Below are 21,643 nucleotides of genomic sequence, written 5' to 3'. Positions count from 1 at the left end.
AGATAGATTCCGGGGGAAATATGTGTGACGGAAGTCCCGCCCCTATAGGCACTCTCTGCATTAGGTCGTGACCAGGCTTTTCTCTTCGCAGATGAGTAAAGGCTGGGAACGAGGCTAGGGATTAAGTGGTTGAAAATAGCAATACCACAATGTGAAAAATACTTTTCTTACAATCAAATGTGAATCTATTTTCACTATTTTTGCTAGTTATTTTTGTCATCTATAATGACAAGAAATATTATGTTATTTCCTCCCAAAATCAATTGTTTTATTGAGATTAATAAATGTATTTTCTTAAACGATTAATGTGCATTATTGCATCCCTATAAGAGATGTTTATCACGCTGTGTTGGCGCTGTGTTCAGGTTTATGACATGTTTATGGTGGTGTGTTGGCGCTGTGTTCAGGTTTATGACATGTTTATGATGGTGTGTTGGCGCTGTGTTCAGGTTTATGACATGTTTATGATGGTGTGTTGGTGCTGTGTTCAGGTTTATGACATGTTTATGATGGTGTGTTGGCGCTGTGTTCAGGTTTATGACATGTTTATGATGGTGTGTTGGCGCTGTGTTCAGGTTTATGACATGTTTATGATGGTGTGTTGGTGCTGTGTTCAGGTTTATGACATGTTTATGATGGTGTGTTGGTGCTGTGTTCAGGTTTATGACATGTTTATGATGGTGTGTTGGTGCTGTGTTCAGGTTTATGACATGTTTATGATGGTGTGTTGGCGCTGTGTTCAGGTTTATGACATGTTTATGATGGTGTGTTGGCGCTGTGTTCAGGTTTATGACATGTTTATGATGGTGTGTTGGTGCTGTGTTCAGGTTTATGACATGTTTATGATGGTGTGTTGGTGCTGTGTTCAGGTTTATGACATGTTTATGATGGTGTGTTGGTGCTGTGTTCAGGTTTATGACATGTTTATGATGGTGTGTTGGTGCTGTGTTCAGGTTTATGACATGTTTATGATGGTGTGTTCGTGTTGTGTTCAGGTTTCTTCGGGGGTAACCTACCAGACTACCAGAGGGCAGAGGTCATGATGTTCATCATGGGGAAGATCCCTGTTTATGGGACGCCCTGCCACACCCTGGACACTGTCAAGATAGGGTGAGTTATATAACCCCGCCCTGCCACACCCTGGACACTGTCAAGATAGGTTGAGTTAACCCCGCCCCCTGTCACACCCTGGACACTAAAGCCACATTTTAGAGATGCACCGATACGTATAGGAACAAATGTGACATTCCAAAGTTTCAAAGAGCCTGTTGGCACTGCAATGGAACATCAGATCAGTGCACATTGTCACAGAGAAAGGGGGCATTTGCCAGGTGTGAAATGGTGCCAGGTGTGAATTCTCATCATTTCACACCTTATTGTGCAAATCAGGGGGTACTTCACAGGGAAAGACCAGCCCGTTGACCATCAGCATATCAGCAAATAAGTTGACATTCACCGAATATAATGAAGATGTATATGTTTGTTTCCCTAAGGTGAAATGAATAACAAACTAAATGTATAAATCTGCCTCTCCTCTCCTCTCCTCTCCTCTCCTCTCCTCTCCTCCTCTCCTCCTCTCCATTCTAACAGCGTTCTTCATGTATCTTTTCAGACAACACGGCACCAAGCGCATCCAGAGCATGCTGCTCAGCTCTCTCATAATGGTGAGTCTGTTCTTATCTCTGTTCCATTAGTTCTGTCTGTCTGCCAGCAGTCTGCCTCCGGCCGGCAGATTGCGGCGCGTGATTGTGTCAGACTGGAGCAGTCGTGCACAGATGGATGGATTAGGTTCAGTGGCTGAGATGATGATGCACAGATGTTAAGCTAGATATACTGCCCCCCCTTGTCTGTCTGTCTCTCTCTCTCTCTCTCTCTCTCTCTCTCTCTCTCTCTCTCTCTCTCTCTCTCTCTCTCTCTCTCTCTCTCTCTCTCTCTCTCTCTCTCTCTCTCTCTCTCTCTCTCTCTCTCTCTCTCTCTCTCTCTCTGTGTGACAGATTGTCACAAGATTGCACAGGTGGCAAAACCATCCAGCATGACAGAAATAACACACACACACACACACACACACACACACACACACACACACACACACACACGCAGTACCCCGTAGCATCTGTGTGCAACATGATTGACACTCCAGACGGCAGTTCATTATTCAGTCAATCTCTCCCCTGACAAAAGACACATTTCTGTGTGTGTGTGTGTGTGTGTGTGTGTAAATCACCCTAACCCATGTGGCTGGTAAAGTCACACCCTGCAATAATAATAGATATCGTTGCTGTCGGGCAGAAATCGCTGATCTACATATTCTAAACCTTTTTCACGTAAATTAACACCCACTTGATCACACTATAGCGACACACAACGCATCAAAAGTAGCAGATCTACTCGAAACGTGGCGCAAAGCGACGCGTTTTTCAAGCTTGAAAACACGTTTCCAGTAAAGTAAAAAATACCTTAAAATTGCACTTAAGTACTGGACTTGAGTACACATACCGGTACTTAGTTACTTTACACCACTGCAAAGTAGCAACAGAACACATGCTCGTAAGCATCTTCTGTAATCCCCCAATGGTCTTGGATATTGCATAAAAGCAAAGGCTATGAAGCCTCAGTCTGTGATGTATTCAACTGGTGTGGCTGTATGTAGAACGACACAGAGCATAGGTTTGGTACGTATTGTGCTAATTGTTTAGGAAACACAGCTGCTCGTGTGTGGGGGGGGGACGCCTTTCACAGCATTTGTGTGAGGCAGTGTGAAACCGTATGAAAGGAGTGTGTGACAATTGTTGCACCGTTTTAACCCATTAAGACCGGGAACGCATCTGTGTCATTTTAGATGCCCTTTGGCTATTCAAAAATAGCAGATCTACAATCTTGGTGCCGCGCTATGAGGTTGTAGATCTGCTATTTTTTTTCTTCAAATCTTTGAATATATATGTGTTTAAAGGGAACATTACTCAAATCTTTGCTTTTGGGGGGTCCCTGGAACAAAACATTTTGAGATGGGGGTCCAAATACATATTTTGGGTGGTCCTTGACATGAAAAAGTTTGAGAACGACTGACATTAAAGCAATATACGTTTTTTCAGAAGACTGTTAGGATTTAGAAGACATTTGTAGAATCCTCAGAAGCAAAGATTTGAGTTACAAATGTTCGCTTTAAAAATATATGTTCAAAGATTTGCACAAAATTGTCAAAATGTTAAAAAAAACACACACCCAGTGTGAAGAGAGTGGTGCCTTTGAATTAGTGTAACTGGTTGCATCCTTGTGTTGCAATCAGCAGCTGAGGCCGTGCTCAAACGGACGGACGGACGGACGGACGGACGGACAGACACACACACACGGTCCAGTGTAAGAGTGTCTGGCAGCACTCAAAAATAGCAGATCTACAAGCTTGTAGCGTGGCACTCTGTAACGCGCTATGAGCTTGTATATCTGCTATTTTTGAAGAGCCAAAGAAATAAAAAAATGTCACAGATTCTTTCCCGGTCTTAGTGGGTTAATTTGTGATAACAGCGTGACAAGCGTGGGGCTAACAGCATTTTTCAGTCATGAAATGTCTTGCTTTACTCCATGCAAATCTTTGGTCTGCACTAGATCTCCCATATCTCTGTGCCCTTGGTGTGCTGTCACCTCTATACATTGTACTTCAGTACAGCACTTGAGTAAATGCACTTAGTTGCAGTGATGTAAAGTAACTAAGTATGTTTACTCAAGTACTGTACTTAAGTAAAATGTTGAGGTACTTTTACTTTACTGGAGTATTTCCAAATTTCAGTACTTTTACTTCTACGCCACTACATCTCAAAGGCAATTATTATACTTTTACTCCACTGCAATCATTTGAAAACTTTAGTTACTAATTACTAATATTGTAGATTTTGATTACTATTGCAAAACATACATGACTCACTTCCACCCTATATACATTTCGTCCATTTGAAAATAGCCGATCTACAAGCTCACAATGCGTCGCGATGTGACGCATTGTGAGCTTGTAGATCTACTATTAAAAAAAAAAAAATTACACATTGAATACATTTGAAAACTTGTGAAATGGGACATTCTGCATAATGAGTACTTTCTATTTTTGGTACTTTAAGTACATTTTGATACCAATACTTTTGTACTTTTACTCAAGTAATTTTTAATTCCGGACTCTTACTTGTAACAGAGTATTTCTACATTGCAGTATCGATACTTTTACTATTGATACTTTTTTCACCACTGCTTAGTTGCTTAGTTACATACCATGCCGTGACGTCCCTTTAGAGTGACGTTCGGGGTTCAAGTCCAACACCATGTTGGCGCCGTTGACCCCCTTCCTTTCGTTACTAGTTACTTGTAAAGTACTTAAAGTAGCAATGCCACAATGTGAAAATATTTGTACTTGAGTAAAAGTTCAAATTACAGGCATCTACAAACACTTGTAGATTAGCTATTTTCAAATACCAAAGTATAAAACAGGGCTTAAATTGTCTAATGTATGCTTTGTATAATAATCTAATCCAGGCATTTCTGCAAAGTAACTAATAACTCAACCACTTAAACCCCATATGGGTAACTGGAGTCGCTCAGGGCTCAATACCAGTGTCTTTTCTGTTTTCTGTTATTGTGGGGAAAGCTTTTGCTGAAAATAGCCGATCAGCGTTGTGAGCTTGTCGATCTGCTTTTTTCAGCGAAAGCTTTCCCCACAAAACCGATGCTTGGGTTTAGGTGATTAAGTACAATTCTGAGGCAGTACTTGATTAACACATCGTGTGCCAGAGTTTTATTAAAATAGGGTACATATAGTGCCAGCATATCTTCCATCCACTTACGCTGACATGTTGCGTGCTGTAGAAGCCCCGACTCGGACGCGCATGTAAACAAAGCCTGCGTGCGAGACGGCGGAGGGTCCCGACTAACGCATGGAACAATAATATTTCTAACGCGATCCTCCATTGTAGAGTGATCGCAGATCGAAAACGGCTCATTTCCACCACATTAAAAAGAAATAGGAGATATTAAGCTTTTAGTCAAGGAGTTAACATTGGAGCTGACAACCGGAAGCATTTTTTACATGGATCCACATCCGGCCTCTCCTTCTTAGAGACTCCTTGGATGATCCCAAAGTTTCGTTAGAGCGCCCCACGTGAAGAAAAAAATCACACCCTGTGTGAAGGAAGCGGTGCCTTTGATGAGTTTATTTAATTGGGCTATATATGAACTAGAGAAACAATGTTAAATCCCTGTAAATTCATTTCAAGGCTACTGAACAGCGCCACTGGAAGCAAATCACCAAATGCATTCCAAGGTTTTTCCTTGGCCTCTATGCAGTAAATATGTGTACTGATTTGCGTGACGTTTGGAGAAAATGTGTAAAAGTATTTTAAAAACAATTGTTTTGCCAAAATTGGCCTCCTGGTGGCGCTATAACAGGGCAATGTGAAAAGGGGGGCAATTCTTCCTGGGCCTAGTGGGAATATGCGTGGAAAGTTTCACGGAAATTGCACACTGCGTTCATGTTGTGGGCACGTGTGCAGTGTTGCTTCTTTGCCGTGCCTCCTGGTGGCGCTATAACAGGGCAATGTGAAAAGGGGGGCAATTCTTCCTGGGCCTAGTGGGAATATGATTTGCGTGACGTTTGGAGAAAATGTGTAAAAGTATTTTAAAAACAATTGTTTTGCCAAAATTGGCCTCCTGGTGGCGCTATAACAGGGCAATGTGAAAAGGGGGGCAATTCTTCCTGGGCCTAGTGGGAATATGCGTGGAAAGTTTCACGGAAATTGCACACTGCGTTCATGTTGTGCGCATGTGTGCAGTGTTGCTTCTTTGCCGTGCTCATACGGACATACGGACGGACGGACGGACACACACACAGACACGGTCTGGCACCGCTAAAAATTAAGAAAAAAAAGGGTCAAAACGGTCCGGACCGTTTATGGCACTCAATGTTTTAAATGTCCTCCCTCTGTGCTGTGACCGTCCCCCCTTTCAGGTGACGTCAGGCTTCAAGTCCAAGACGATGGCGGCAGCGTTGCCCGCTCCCTTCCTGGACCCCCTGTTTTCCATCTCTCTGATGGAGGACAGTGAGCTGAGACAGCTGGTCCTCGAGATCCTGCTCAACATCATCGATCGCCACGACAACCGCGCCAAGCTGCGTGGCATCAGGTACACCAGAGACCGTCAAACACGTCACCCCAATCTAGGATTATTAACCGCTTAAAGGTTCCATGACATGCTGGTTTACAAAACATTCAAAGTATTTATCATGGTCCTTCAGACGTGTATTAAAAGATTTTAACTGAAAAATCCACTCCAGTGAGCCAAGGCAGTTTTTTTTTTCTGTCTATGTTCTGAATCCTTTTCAGCTTCAATGGAAAACAAACTATTTGCCTGCGGGTGTCGCTGTTGAGGGATTTTGCCTGTCAATTATCGCCTCTGCTCCCCCCCCCCCCCCCCTCCCTCTCAACAGGAAAAGATAGGGGAGGGGCGGGGGCGGGATTAATGGACTGTGACATCAAAGTCCACAGGCAAATCACAGCACTTTTCTGAGCCCAATTATTGAGAAAACCCCAGACCACAGAAAATTCAATGAATGTGCAAAGTTCATTTTTTGGGGGTGTAATTGAGGCCAGAAAACCCCCCCAAAAAACTAAAAATATAAAAACAATATATACATTTTATGTCATGAAACCTTTAACCGCAAGGGTCTTCAACGTTTTTCTTTTTTTCACGACACCTTAGCTGAGAGAGAGATGTAGCAGGGACCCCCCACTACTTATTGTATAAAATGGCGATGCAGATTAAACTTTTCCATAGATTTCATAGATGGCGTCAACACTTTCATCCATCAGTGTTGGATTCAATGTGTATTTTCAGACATAACCTTTGGCTCTGTACTTGGTCTTCTCCCCCCCCCCCTCTACACCAAACCCCTTTACCGAAAATAGCCGATACCTCACAACGCATCGCAACCCGATGCTTTGTGAGCTTGTAGATCTGCTATTTTTGGCAAATGGTGTTTGGGGGGGGCCACCCCAAAAAATCTTGCTTAGGGCCACTAAAATCCCAGGGCGGCCCTGACTTGTAGAGCTGCAATTTCCTTTTTTTTTTAATTCTGAAAAGTTAGTTTTGGACATATGAGGTTTCCACCCGACAGCAACAGAATACACCTTTTTTTTAAATGAATATGATTGTAAAACCCGTTAGTCATTCACTGTTTCTTTTGTGGTGTTTAATGTCTGGCCAGATCCATCCCAGAATTCAATGCATGTCATTTGCATTTTAATGACTCCCTTTTGTCTGAGCTGGCAGCAGACAGAGCTGTGATGTAACAGACCACTTCCTGGATTTGTTTCTGTTTTAATCATACTTTCACCACATGCTCAGTACATTGTGTTTGTAACGCACTTTACAAGTGCTGCAGTGTTTAAAAACAATGGCATAAGAAAATAGCAAAAGCAGAAAAACAACGACAACAATATAAGACCCTACTTGTGGTAAAAAAGTAGATTAAAATTTAATTGAATTCAAGGCATAGAAGGAAAAAAAAAAGACCTAAAGAAAGAAACTACGAAAATGCATTTTCCTTTAAAATACAAAATGACTGGGGGAAGGCGAAGGTTGGTATTGGAAGAGCGATCCATACGCCTTCCGCCCACCGAACCTTTCTTGGGAAAGGGGAGGGCGATATAACTACAAATTGACGTCATTCCGAACTTCGGAAAGGGCGCTTCCACAACTTTTCCTCGGGACTCGTGCACCTCCATATGTCCTGAACTCCCGGAGAAGCCTTTCGGAAACCGGGAGATTTTCCGACGTTGGAAGGAGCATGTATCGGCCTTTAATGTCGCGGTTCTCAACCTAGTGGGCCGTGAGGGTATTGCAAGTGGAGCCCCCGACATATTGACAAAACACTAAGATCTTAATGATAATATAACATTAATGTAAGACGATATATATTGTAAAGAAAATGCATTTTGTATTTTTTTTCTTCACAACTTTTCATTGTGATACCGATTTAAATAGGAACTTAATGTTAGTTCCATAGATCCAAGACGGAACGCAAATAATAATCATTCCATTAAAATGCGTGCGGCCCACCCATCTGACCACTTGACCCTTTAAGACCTGGAACGCATCTGTGCCACTTTAGATTTCTTTGGCTATTCAAAAATAGCAGATATACAAGCTCATAGCGCTTGTATATCTGCAAGCGCTATGAACTCGGTGCCACGCTATGAGCTTGTAGATCTGCTATTTTTGAAAAATCTTGAAAACCTTTTTTTTATTTTATTTTTTGTAAACTGTTAGGATTTAGAAAACATTTTTAAGAATCGCCTCAGGTCTTAATGGGTTAAAGTGGCCAGATGGGTGGGTCGCGAACACTTCTGAGATTTTCAAGTGGGCCCTGATCCAGAAATGGTTGAGAACCACTGTCTGTAACTGTGTTTTAATGTAACATTGCGTTTCGTTGCAGAGTCATTCCCAACGTCGCAGCGCTGAAGATCAAGAGAGAGAAGATCTCCAAGCAGGACGTTGCCTTCATGAAGAAGGTACACAAACGGCTTTCCCAAACAGTGGGTTCGGGACACAAGTTTGGGTCATGCGTAAATATACCAAATTTTTCATTCCTACATTTTGTTTTTAATTATTGTTATTTCAAAAGGAAAGAATGATAACCCCACAAATTCACAATTTTTCATAAACTACATAAAACATAATTTCATAAATAAAATTATCCCCCCCCCCCTCCCAGGGAGACTTAAAATGTCTCTTTTGGGTCTCGAGCTAAGAAGTTTGGGAATCACTGCTCTAGACCAGTGTAACAGGTATAGAAATAGGACTTTGTGCAGCAAGGAAAGGTAAGTTCACACAGAGTTCACATACCGTAGGTAAATCCATGTAAAGGTAATCTACATGAGGGAAGCTAAATCCGGCTCAGCTATTAAAAAAAAAGTACCAAAAGTAAAAGTACTAAAATGTTTGAAAATAGCTGATCTACAAGCTCACTTGAGTACTTGAGTAAATGTACTTAGTTACTTTACACCACTGCCGACCCGGGGTATTGAACCCTGTGCAATGCAGACATTCTAACCGCGAGGCCACGGAGCTGGTTTCGAGATCGATGAGTGAGGTTCAACGAACACATCACAAATGAGGTTCTTTCATCATATTTACTCGATAAACAGCTTCATGGTTTGGCGCACAACCTTTTCTCCACCAGCACCTCCCCCTTCCCGCTTTTACAACATCTTCTCTTCAAAATCGTCGTTTGGCGCAAAGCTTTTCCTGAGAGTGTCAGACACGTAAGGGCAGAATAGACCCCCCCCCCCCCCCTCCCCAGCCCGCTCGCCGCTTAACCCATTAAGACCCGGAGCCGATTCTAAAAATGTTTTCTAAATCCTTTTTTAAAAAATATAAAAAATATAGAAATATAGAAATATAAAAAATATAAAGAAAATATAAAGGAAATATAAAGAAAATATATATTTTTTTAAATCGCAAAATATGTTGTTCCAGGGACCCCTAGAAGCAAAGATTTGAGTTTAAAATGTTCGCTTTAAAATATATATATATATTCAAAGATTTGAACTAATCTTCACAATTTTTCTAAAATAGCAGATATACAAGCGCCGCGATATGAGCTTGTATATCTGCTATTTTATCTGCCAATAAAAAAAGAAATCCTAAAATGACACACAGCTGCGTATCCCGGTCTAAATGGATTAACTCTCGTCCTCCTTATCTCGTTAGAGGGCCCTGGGAGCAGGTGAACCCGCGGCTTTCAAGCCTATCTCCCCGGTCCTCGGCAGAGCGGATTAATGGAGGACTAATTGCATTCATTATCGCTGAAAGGAGCTCATCAGCATGTGAAATGCCTTCACTTTCCATTAGGCACCCGTGAATACGCCGGGAGAAAAGCCACAGACGGACCATACATCCACCCTCGTTGAGCTCCGCTCACTTTTTTTCACAGAATTTATAATGAATGTTTTTTTTTTTTTTTTATATTCCATTGGGAGAACGTTTCCTCATAAAAGACAGTGATGGAAGAAGTACTCATATCTTTAAAGTATCAATACCGCAATGTAGATTTACTATAGTATTGGTATCAAAATGTTACTTAAGTACTCATTATGCAGAATGTCCCATTTCACAAGTTTTCAAACGTATACAATTATTTAGAAAATAGCAGATCTATAAGCTCACAATGCGTCACACAGGATGTGTGTGTGTGTGTGTGTGTGTGTGTGTGTGTGTGTGTGTGTGTGTGTGTGTGTGTGTGTGTGTGTGTGTGTGTGTGTGTGTGTGTGTGTGTGTGTGTGTGTGTGTGTGTGTGTGTGTGTGTGTGTGTGTGTGTGTGTGTGTGTGTGTGTGTGTGTGTGTACGCGTTTTATGTCCAGGTGTGGTTAAAACGCTGGGTTCATTCATGCTGCAGTGAAGTAAATGTCTGGGATGTCAACAACATTCTTTAAAGTGGTTAGGTTTGCATTTTTAATGGAATCTAACCATTTTATCTCTTGTAATGTCTGGAAGCTTTGTCTGAATGTACTGGATGAACTGACCCATCTCTCCTCTCCTCTCCTCTCCTCATTTTTAAGAACCACCTAAAAACACTATTGTTTGAACAAGCATTTGCAGAATGTGTAATCCTAAGGTGTTTGTTCCTGAGATTAATGGTGCAGTTTGTGTTCTGTTGATTTTTAATTATTTCCATGTCTCTTCTCTTCTCTCCTCTCCTCTCCTCTCCTCTCCTCTCCTCTCCTCTCCTCTCCTCTCCTCTACCTATCCTCTCCCCTCTCTCCTCTCCTCTACCTATCCTCTCCCCTCTCTCCTCTCCTCTCCTCCCCTCCCCTCTCCTCTCCTCTCCTCTCCTGCGCAGCATGGACAGCAGATATATCGTCACATCTTCCTGGGTGTGAAGGAGGAGGACAATGTCCATAAGAACTTTGAGCTCCTCTTCACCACGCTGGCAGTCCTGACCATCGAGCTGGCCAACGAGGACGTGGTGGTCGACCTCATCCGGCTCGCCATCGCGCTCCAGGTGACCTGGGTTCACAGTCTGTCGCACAATCACGATCTTCTTAGGGCTGCGACCATTGATTCGTTCAACCATTTTTAGATTTTCTTTGGGCTATTAAAAAATAGCAGATCTACAGCTCGGCACCGAGTGCGCGGCACCGAGATTGTAGATCAGCAATTTTGTAAAAAATCTATCAAGAAAAAAAAATCATCGCGACAAAATCATCGCGACCCCCCAGAAAAACCCGGGCAAAAATCCTTGATTTTGCGGGCTAAAACTCTTGATTATGCGGGCTAAAATCCTTGATTTTGCGATGAAATATGCGATTTTTTTGCTATTTTATCCGGTGAAATTGTGGGAAGTTGCGAAATAGGTTAAAAGTTGTGAAATATGCGGAAATATGCGATGCGAATCGCATATTATGCGATGTGCGTATTATGCGATGCGATGCGCATATTATGCGATGCGATGCGGCCTTTTTGAAAAAACGTTACCCCCGCATAATTATGCGCCATTTTGCTGATTATGCGGTAAATTCTGCGATCGCATAAACGCATTTTTCTGGAGGGTCTAGTTATAGGACGTTGAATTTAGCATGTCTCGTCAAAAATGCAGAGTAAATCCAGGGAGGCGAAAAAAGGGCGTTTTTCCTAATCAAATAACAAGGAAGTGAATGGTGGAGGAAATATTGAAATGAAACGGTCACTCATGTGTTAGCGAACACCAGCGCCATCTAGCGTTAAACCACCGAAAACACAGCATCTCGTCTTTCTCGTCATTGGCAGTCTGAGCCTTAGCAAAATATGTTAAAAGTTTAAAGTATTAGTTCAACTAACTATTGCACCCCGAGTTGACTCAGTGCTCTGATTGGTGGATGCAGGAGATGGTGCTGGCGAACGAGGAGAACCTGTCCATGGTGATTCGTTGTGGCATAATGGCGCTGGTCGCTGCGTACCTCAACTTCCTGAGTCAGATGATCGCCAACCCCCCCTTCTGTCAGCACGTCAGCAAGGTACACTGCTCTTTACTATACGTTCACATTTTAGTTAGCTTTTTATCTATACATATACACCCCCCGATTGGATTCATTATCGTGTCATTGTTTATCATTTAACAGATTTCTCTAAAGGGTATGCATTATTTTAATAATTTTGTCGAGAACTCCAGAATTATTATTATCATTAGTATTAGTATTATTATTATCCTTATCTACCTCTGTAAACCTGTTTTCATTGGGCACGGTACTTTTTTTACCCTAAAAATATTCTTGTAAGGCAGCTATGATATTCAGTCACAGACTACATGTTTGCTGCCTCATAGCGGTGACGGGGAAATAACAAACCTTAATTTAACGAAGGTGTTGTAAAAGTGTGACACCTCGTGGCTGAATTTCCCTTTAGTTAAGTGTGTTATACATTATTATTATTATTATTCCAGTTCTTCTTATTGATTTGTACTTCTGTAAACTGTAGCTCAGTCATGAACTGTCCTTAGCTAAATAGTTGTAGGATTAATATTGAGCTAATGATGTAAATGTGAGCTGTTGGATAGCAAGGTGTAATGGAGACTGGGGAGAGTGACTCGTTGCCTCCCCCTGCAGGTGGTTGAGCTGAGGACCATGGATGCTCCATACCTCCTGCCTGAACACATCTTCAGAGACAAGTGTTCGTAAGTAAATATGAATATAATCATTAATACGAATTATTAAGTAGGGGCGGGTATCGTTCGGTTTTATCCATCCAATCAGGAGAGAGTACCCATTTATCAGCTTCAAATTTTATAGTGTTCTAAGTCCTATTTTGTCTGATCATTTGTTTGTTTCATCACTTCCAATTGCACTTGTTTAATCTGTATCCCGTATGAGTTCTCTCTTCTGATTGGGTGAAATTGGTATCGGGACCTGAGAACTGTATTGTCTGTTTACTAAATAGCTGGAGAGACAGGGAAACGCCTTTTACTGAACAAACACTCTATTATAATAGCAATTATTGCTATTGGAATATACTGTAGAACTATTTAACAAACAAATGGCTTACAGCACCTTTGAGTCACTGCGAAGATGTAACAAAATGTCGCTGCCAGGGATTTGAGTTAAAAATGTTTCCATTAAAAATGATATTCAATGATTTGCAAAAGTTTTCACGATTTAAAAAGAAAATTGCAGATCTACAAGCTCGTAGCGTGGCACTCGGTGCCGTGCTATGAGCTTGTATATCTGCTATTTTTGAAAAGCAAAAGTATAAAATAATGGTTAAAGTGGTTACACTGATGCGTTACAGGTTTTAATGGGTTACGGGGAAAAAAAGAGCAAAGAGTTGAAATATGGAGATACAAGTTTTTTGCCACACATCATTGACGTGAAATGTGATGTGTGTGTGTGTGTGTGTGTGTGTGTGTGTGTGTGTGTGTGTGTGTTTTCAGACTGCCAGACTCTCTGGACCCAGACGACAAGATGCTGTACTTCCAGACGGCAGACCTGGCTGAGTGTCTATCAGGGCCAGGGTACAACGCTGAGAGACTGTCTGTCCCGTACATCCCACAGGTCACAGGTAGGGGGCACTGCGCTTCATCGGGAATGTATGTCACACTTGTTTTTTCCTTTCATTAAAACGTGTTGATATCAGGAGGGAAGCTTTCAATCTTGAAAATGTAGCCAGTGTGGAAGTAATGCAAATGCTGCAGTGCTCGTCAGTGGCCTAGAAGGTGTCGCTATTTTTTCCCCTCCTGCATATGCAAGTAGCACTTGTATAGTTTCACATAACAATATGAATACAAACAAATAAAAACATGAATACATAAATGAAATACAAATAAAAGCATTAAAACTATTACAAAATAACAATAAAAACACTTTTTCCAACTACAGTATGTTGAACACACTTCAGATGTGTTGAAAGCTACTGTGCATTGCAAATTCAACAGTGTTCTTCCTGTTACAAGTGCAAGTCCGGAATAAAACATTTACTTGAGGGAATGTACAAAATAATTGATATCAAAATCTACTTAAAGTACCAAAAGTAAAAGTACTCAGTATGCAGCAGGTCCCATTTCACAAGTTTTCAAGTGTATCTAATGTACAAAAATCCTTTGAAAATAGCAGATCTGCAAGCTCACAACGCGTCGCGATGCGACGCGTTGTGAGCTTGTAGATTGGCTGTTTTCAAATAGCCAAAGTTCAAGGGCTGAAGTTGCGTGTAAGTTTTGTAAGCTAAATTTACAAAGTAACCAGTAACTAAAGTGGACAAATATTAGTAACGGAGTAAAAGTACAATATTTGCCTCTTGAGATGTAGTGGAGTACAAGTAAAAGTACTGAAAATTGGAAATAACTCCAGTAAAGTAAAAGCACCTCAAAATTCTAACATGGCCGCCGTGTGAATAATGGTCTATACAGGACCAGGTCCTGTTTGGTTCCCAGGGCCTCACGTGAGAAACAGTGCCCTAACTTCATTGTCATCTTGTCTCTGTCATGTGTGTGTGTGTCTGACCTCAGTGCTCTACACGGTAGGAAAGATTCTCAGCAGGGTTAGAGAACATTCCAGAGGTAAACGGAATAAAAAGAAGAACCCGTAGCAGAGCTGTCTAGAACCTGTGACGTCTTGAGTAAAACCCTAGAGTAGTACTTGTGTTTTGTAAAACAAATAAATATGTTCACCCTATCTTCATGTAATTGGTCCTCACAAATGCTCATTATACAATACAATTTACAATTGTTCTTCCTACTCACTCTGTCTCAAAGGAGGGCTGTGGACCGTTCAGAAACTTGCCTACCAGTGACATCATCAATAGGCAGCAGTGACTACAAGATTACAACATTAAAAAAATATATATTATTATTTATTTAATGTAATGCAAGAGCAATGTCTTCTGTTCCTATATGCTGTTACATGTATAACAAATGTATACAAATAAAAGGTTGAAATCGTGTTTGAAATGACCAAACCTGCCTACCGATATGATGTCACTGGTAGGTCCACAGGCCTCCTCTGAGCCACAGAGTGAGTTGACAGAAATGGTGCCATATTATAATGAGCATGAGTGAGGACCATTTAAATGAAGAATTGAAATGTTGAATGTTGAAAATGGTTGAAGTGGTCCTTTAAGTAAAAGTGTCAATACCACAATGTAGAAACACTCTGTTGCAAGTAAAAGTCCTCTATTATTATTATTATTATTATTATTATTATTATTATTATTATTATTATTATTATTATTATTATTATTATTATTATTATTATTATTTGAATTAAAACTATTAACAAAATAATGGCATCAAAACATGCTTGCACTACCAAACACAAAGGTACTAATTAGTAAAGGTGGGGATGATTTTAATTACTTTGTGATTCTGGGTAGATAAACCTCATCATAATGATAATAATGAAACAAATCATAATGTATGTTTTGTATTAATAATCTAAATCTGTAAAGTAATTAGTCGTGGTTGCCGTGTAAGTAGTACTAGTAGTAGTAGTGGAGTAAAGAGCACAATATTTGTCTGAGGGATGTTGTGGAGTAGAAGTGGAAATACTCCAGTTAAGTAAAAGTCTAAATTGTACTTAACCACTTAAACCCTATGTTGTTGCCTGGAGTCCCCCAGGGGTCTATACTAGGCTCCCTAACCTTTCCCCCTCTACACCAAAGCTCTTTGCCAAAAAAAAAAGCCGATCCACAAGTGTCCACCAGCGAACGTTCACCCCAGAATACGGATGCTAGGGTTCAATTGGTTAAGTACAGGATTTGAGTAAATATAAACTAGTGAATTTCCGTCACTGTCAACAATTAACTCCTCGTTGTGCATTATTCCTTATATAATAACCTCCACTATTGATGCGGTGTTCTGGTGAGTACATGCACATGTCTAACATGTTATGAGCATGTAGACAGTTTGTGTTAAAGTTGCAATCCATGACATACAGTGACCGAGTATGTTTGTCTGTCCGTCCCGCCTGTCCGTCCGTCCATCCAGGCGATGTTTGCCTCTGCCACCAGGGGGGGCAAAGAAAATATATGAACATATGTTTTTATATATGCGACATATATGCAAAATTGGACATAGAAGAGACATATATCTCCTATATATCCACATATATGCACATATATGAACCTGAATATGGCATATTTGCAGCATATATGCTGCATATACTTGGCATATACTTGGCATATATTGGCAAAAATATATATATTAAAAAGAAAAAAGAGTTTAAAAAGAATTGTCCGCAAGTGCCCCCCCATGCCCCCCCTAAAAATCGCCTATGCGTCCGTCCGTCCGTCCGTCCGTCCGCCCGTCCTTACACACCTGTGGTGGTTGTAGTTGGTCTCCCTGCTCTTCTGTAGAAACATTTAGACCCTGTGGTCGGGGTAGGACAAGAGGTTCATTGCATGAAGCTCAAGACGCAATACAACCCTCTGCCCAAACAGGCTTTCTGTATTTACGTCAGCAGTAGAAATGTCAGCGCAAAGTTGCGCATTGCAGCTTTAAACGTCAAGGTCCGTACACGCTGGGAGAGTTTTATTTCATGAGATGAATTAGCATGAATTGAAACTGCTGTTTGTGTCATGAGCACATCGATACAATGTGGATATTACATGGAGATAATTTATTTTAGAAACCAGGTTGAATAAAAGCATCAACCTGTATGAATGAGGCATCACCTCATATTTGCTCCCGGTGTGTAACGACCTTTAGAATTTAGGCCTTGTCATGCCAGGTGTGAAATTCCCGTTATGTAGATGTGAAACCTCGTACTTGTTCTCTGGTTCCATCCGCATTTTTTTCTTTTGGTTTCTGTTCAGGAGACGATTAGCCACATTTTAGGGCCGTTCACACGGAGCACTATAACTATAACTATAAAAAAAGAGTTGAAATGTATTCTAAATCAAGTGGATGGCAGAGTTCACACCAGCTATTAAAACAAACAACGGTGAACGATATAGTCATAGTTAACGTTATAGTTATAGTGCTCAATGTGAACGACCCTTAACAATGGTATCCCTATCTTCATATTAAAAAATAAAAAATAAAACATTCTTCAAAAGCTTTCCACAGTTTTTAGAATGTTTAAATCTTTCAAAAAATAGTAGTGGTCAATTTAGACAAGGCACATGTCATATGAAGAGAGTGAGGAATTCTTCACTTTTCCCTGTCTGTGAACTCACACTCAATTACGAGTGAGAGCAGTGCCATGGTTGTTGTACCTGAACAAGGGTTCAGGTACCTGAACAAGGGTTGTGTGTGCTCAGGGTTGCACACACAACACCGGATAGTGCAGCGTATAACCAACGCAATTGTGCACTGTTGAAAAAAAAAGCATGGCATTTAAATTGTGTGCTTTTTGAAAAAAGCATGACACTTAACACATTGACCGCCAGAGGTTAATCTCATAATGTACTCACCAGTGCCAACGTTTTATTGTTGTTTTTTGTTTTTTTCACGTTGCCATAGACCTCGTTAAAATCCTTAAGATTGAGCTCTGCACTGTCTGTAAACATCGCGGAGATCTCCCTGCGTGTACCAGTCCAAACCACGTGTCAAACGGGGCATCCATGTTGTAGTTAGAACGGTTTAGGTTAAACAGTGATCAGCGAGGAGAAAAACTACAATCGAAGAAAATGGCGTTGCAGTGTGCGCTTTAGAATGGAGTCCTATGGGATCGGCAAAACGTGATCCCGAATAATTCCATTTCCGGTGGTGTTACAATGAAATGTGCCGTACTAGAAAATTGAAAAAAGTTTTTTTTTTCGAAAAAAAAAGGAAAAAGCACCACAGCCCGTAGGCTACGGGATCGGCGCTTTACAGTTGGATTTATCGGCCTGTACGCTACGGGCCTGGCGGTGAGAGTGTTAACACATTCACTGCCTGAATTATTTCAGATTTTTTGCAGTTTTATGCCAGAGAGTCTTTCATTGAAAAAAAAAAGTACTCAGGAGCCGAGATACAGAATTTTTAAGTTTTAAGTTTTTAACAAGGAAGTGTATAGGAGTCTAGATCTTCGAAAATCTCCTTGGTCTTTGGGTCAAATTTTCTTTATTTTTTTATTTTTGTTTTAATAGTTTTTTCTTTATTTTTTTGAAAAACGAGTTAACTCGATGTAGGCTATCAAGTGATGGATTTGAAAAACATGTTAACTTGATCTAGGCAATCCAATGGTGCACTTTTTGAAAAAGCATGAAACTTCAATTGTGCCCTTTAAAAAAGAGCATGCAACTTATAGCATAGTTGGTAAATACAATAATGTTTATTGGAGTGGAGGGAAGTCAAGTTTGACCCCTATGGACCAGGAGAGGTCACATCCAAGATGGACCACATAACACATACATAACACATATATACTTTTAGAACTAAACAGTGTAGAAGAAAAGAAGTTTGAGGTGTAATTTCCTACTAAATTGGGGATGCTCATTCATTTGGTGTACCTTTGAGACCAGTATTCAAGAACATGTGTTTTAATATCAAGGTCAATGTGCAAACTGATAAAAAATTAAGCACTCCCAATAGCACTCAAGTGTGCTACGGTGACATAATGGAGACCAAGGCATACGATGAAAAGAAGAAGAAAATAATATAGAACTCAATGTATAGAACTTCCCTTCTTCTTTACCATGCCATAATGACCAATGTGTCATTGGTCATTACATTAACCTTTCCTAAATTGAAGCTGTTTATTCACATGCGGGCCTATGGGATCTGTAGTGGCAGTTGTGTTGAGCGAATAAAGATTCAGTGGCGAATCCAAGCGGAAACCTAGTTTTGCTCTAATAAGATGTGATTAATCTGTGTGTCCGTGTGTCTGCAGATGAAGATCGTCTGACCAGGAGGAAGAGCTTCGTGGACACCATCTCCTTGCAAGTGGACTTCATGCCCAACAGCCTCCCAGAGAAGGTAGGACCACCCTTTACAATACAATGATGTGTCAACATAATAATATACATAATATGTGACCTTATATGCAAAATGTAACATTCAAAATAGTGCTGTGAATATCACTTAACCCATTAAGACCGGGGAACGCATCTGTGTGTCATTCTTTTGATTCCTTTGGCTATTCAAAAATAGCAGATCTACAAGCTCATAGCGCGGCACCGAGTGCCGCGCTATGAGCTTGTAGATCTGCTATTTTTGAAGAAAAATCAGTGGTCATCACAGTGATGGAAGAAGTGATGGAAGAAGTGTTGGAAGAAACCATAACTTAAAAAAAACAAATTTATTGTTTTTTTAAGTTATGGTCCTATTTATAGGGCTATGCACATGTGTCATGTTTCCCTAGCCAATCACAGTCCTGAATAGACTGTGATTGGCCAATCACGGTGCAGGGTTAGGGGGGTACATTTGTGGCCAATCACAGCGCAGGATTTGGTGTGCAAATATCCAAACCTCACATATAGGGGCGGTTTCACCGCCCAAAAATTTAAAATGTGTGCAAAGCTTTGAATATATATGTTTTAAACATTTGTAAAATATGCTGTTCCAGGAACGCCCAGAAGCAAAGATTGATCTACAAGCTCATAGCACGGCACTCTGTGCCGTGCTATGAGCTTTTATATCTGCTATTTTTTTAATAGCCAAAGAAATCTAAAAATGACAGAGAGGTGTTCCCGGATTGAATGGGTTAATGCATGGAGTTGTATATGAAATGAATTCAACATATCATGCTTTAAAAGTGTATCCTGCTTAAACAGTACTCACCCATAGACAAAGAATCTATAATTAAAAAAAGGAACAATTGGGGGTTGTCCTTCGACCCACCTGCAGGTGGCGCTGTGACCCACAATTTGAAACTCACTGAGTTACGGTGTCAGTGGGAGCTGCAAGCTACTTAGTCAGCAAACATAACACACCTTTCTATGTCTTTTCTATGTCTTTCTATGTCTGCTTTTGTTTATGAATTGATGTGAATAACAATTGTCGTCATCTTTTCTAACTCTGTGTTTATCGTCTCATTCCGCTGTAGTCTCAACTCGCGGAGGAGATCACATTTGAGACCCTGAAGAAAGCCATCGGTAAGATAATAAACTACAACTCCCTTCTGCCCTGTCCCTCACAAAACAATATTTTTTTTGTCATTAAAACACATTTATGCTCATCATAATTGAAAGAAATATGGAATTAGAGGGAATATTGAAGCCTGAGGGCCCTATCTTGTGTGCCACCTTACCTCATATGCCTAAACCTTTTTGGCATTTTTATACTATTTTGAAAAACATGAAAGAAATTGTTCAAATAGCCAATCTACAAAGCTGACAATGTGTCGATGTAGATTGGCTATTTGAACTATTTTAAAATGTTTTTCAAAATAGTAAAACATGCCTATAGAGCAGGGGTCTTCAACGTTTTCAGCCCAAGGACCACCTAGCTCACAGAGAGATGAAGCAGGGACCCCCTTTATATTGTATAAAATGTAGTTTCAGATTAAACTTTTTTTGTTTACTTGGTATGCTCTTTTTCCCTCTACACCTTATACGTCTTTGCCAAAAAATAGCAGATCTACAAGCTCACAACGCCTTGCGCTGTGAGGCGTTGTGAGCTTGTAGATCTGCTATTTTTGGCTAAAGTTCTCTTCAGAATAGGGATGCTAGGGTTCAAGTTAAGGAAACAAATTATATATCACACAAAGATGTTGGCGGACCCCCTGTAGTAACTCTGAGGACCCCCTAGGGGTCCCGGACCCCCTGTTGAAGACCCATGCTATAGAGTTTAGGCATAAGGGGTAAGGCAAGATGGGGCCGTATATGTTAACCATTTAAACCCCAGCATCTGTATTGTGGGGAAAGCTTTCAATGGAAAATAGCAGATCGACAAGCTCACAACGCGTCGTAACGCACAGCGAAAACTTTCCCCACAATAACAGAAAATACATTAGCATGGAGCCCTGAGGGACTCCGCTCAACCATACCGGGCTTAAGTGGTCAAAGTGTGTTTAGCATTGTGTTTATACTCTACTCTCTCTATTTATCTAGCTGTAGAGCATGTGAGGTGTGTGGTGTCTGTACCATGTGGGTCAGTATGCACTTTGTCACTATGAGTTTTAATGTCTGCCGTGTAATTCCAGAGCACTAGTTCTTAACATCGGGTAAGCAGCCAATAAGCAGCCATCGGCTTCACGAATTGGCTAAACTTTGCATAACGTATGTGCCGCTGTACAAATATAATTGTCAGCGCTCACAATAGGAGAGCATCCTTTTAGCGGAGCGAGACGGGCTTAGTCCAACTTAAACACTAGTGTTATTGTGTGAGATGTTACACTGGACCTTGCCTCTGAGATCGACCTCGACTTCGAAGAGAGGTCATGTCACTGTGAGAGTGGGACATAAGCTGTACTCCTTTGGATGGGACTTTAACGGGAAGACCTACATGGATAAGATTGTCGTGGACGTCTTCGACACAGTATCTTTGCGCTGTATGAAGATGCCGTCAGTGACGACTGGTAGACAACGTGAGCTTGCCTCAGTGCAACGGGGATACACAGCTGTGTTGATAGACGATACCATCTACATCCTGATCACGGTTATGCGCAACAACGGGTCACATGCACAGGACTACAGCAAAGTTCTTTATGCATTTGATGTCGACACCAACAGGTGGTACAAGCTCAAGATATCTGGGACTGTTCCAGGGGTGAGGTCTGGC

General features: G+C 41.0%; 1 protein-coding gene across 2 annotated transcripts in view; it reads left to right on the top strand.

Annotated features, from left to right (window-relative positions):
- The window catches only part of efr3a (EFR3 homolog A), a 140,308-nt gene that overhangs the window by 106,328 nt on the left and 12,337 nt on the right, over positions 1-21,643 (top strand). For both annotated transcript variants that reach the window (XM_080439405.1, XM_080439404.1), the window contains exons 11-20: positions 996-1,110; positions 1,613-1,664; positions 5,987-6,159; positions 8,471-8,546; positions 10,877-11,038; positions 11,898-12,029; positions 12,618-12,685; positions 13,439-13,566; positions 18,813-18,898; positions 19,968-20,016. In XM_080439405.1, the coding sequence (XP_080295531.1) occupies positions 996-1,110; positions 1,613-1,664; positions 5,987-6,159; positions 8,471-8,546; positions 10,877-11,038; positions 11,898-12,029; positions 12,618-12,685; positions 13,439-13,566; positions 18,813-18,898; positions 19,968-20,016 (1,041 nt within the window). The remainder of the gene's footprint in view (positions 1-995; positions 1,111-1,612; positions 1,665-5,986; positions 6,160-8,470; positions 8,547-10,876; positions 11,039-11,897; positions 12,030-12,617; positions 12,686-13,438; positions 13,567-18,812; positions 18,899-19,967; positions 20,017-21,643) is intronic.

Source organism: Gymnoscopelus braueri, assembly GCF_963280865.1.
Source record: "Gymnoscopelus braueri genome assembly, chromosome: 10".
Taxonomy (NCBI): Eukaryota; Metazoa; Chordata; class Actinopteri; order Myctophiformes; family Myctophidae; genus Gymnoscopelus; species Gymnoscopelus braueri.
The sequence above is the reverse complement of the archived record's forward strand: the minus strand, read 5'-3'. Positions and strand labels throughout refer to the sequence as shown.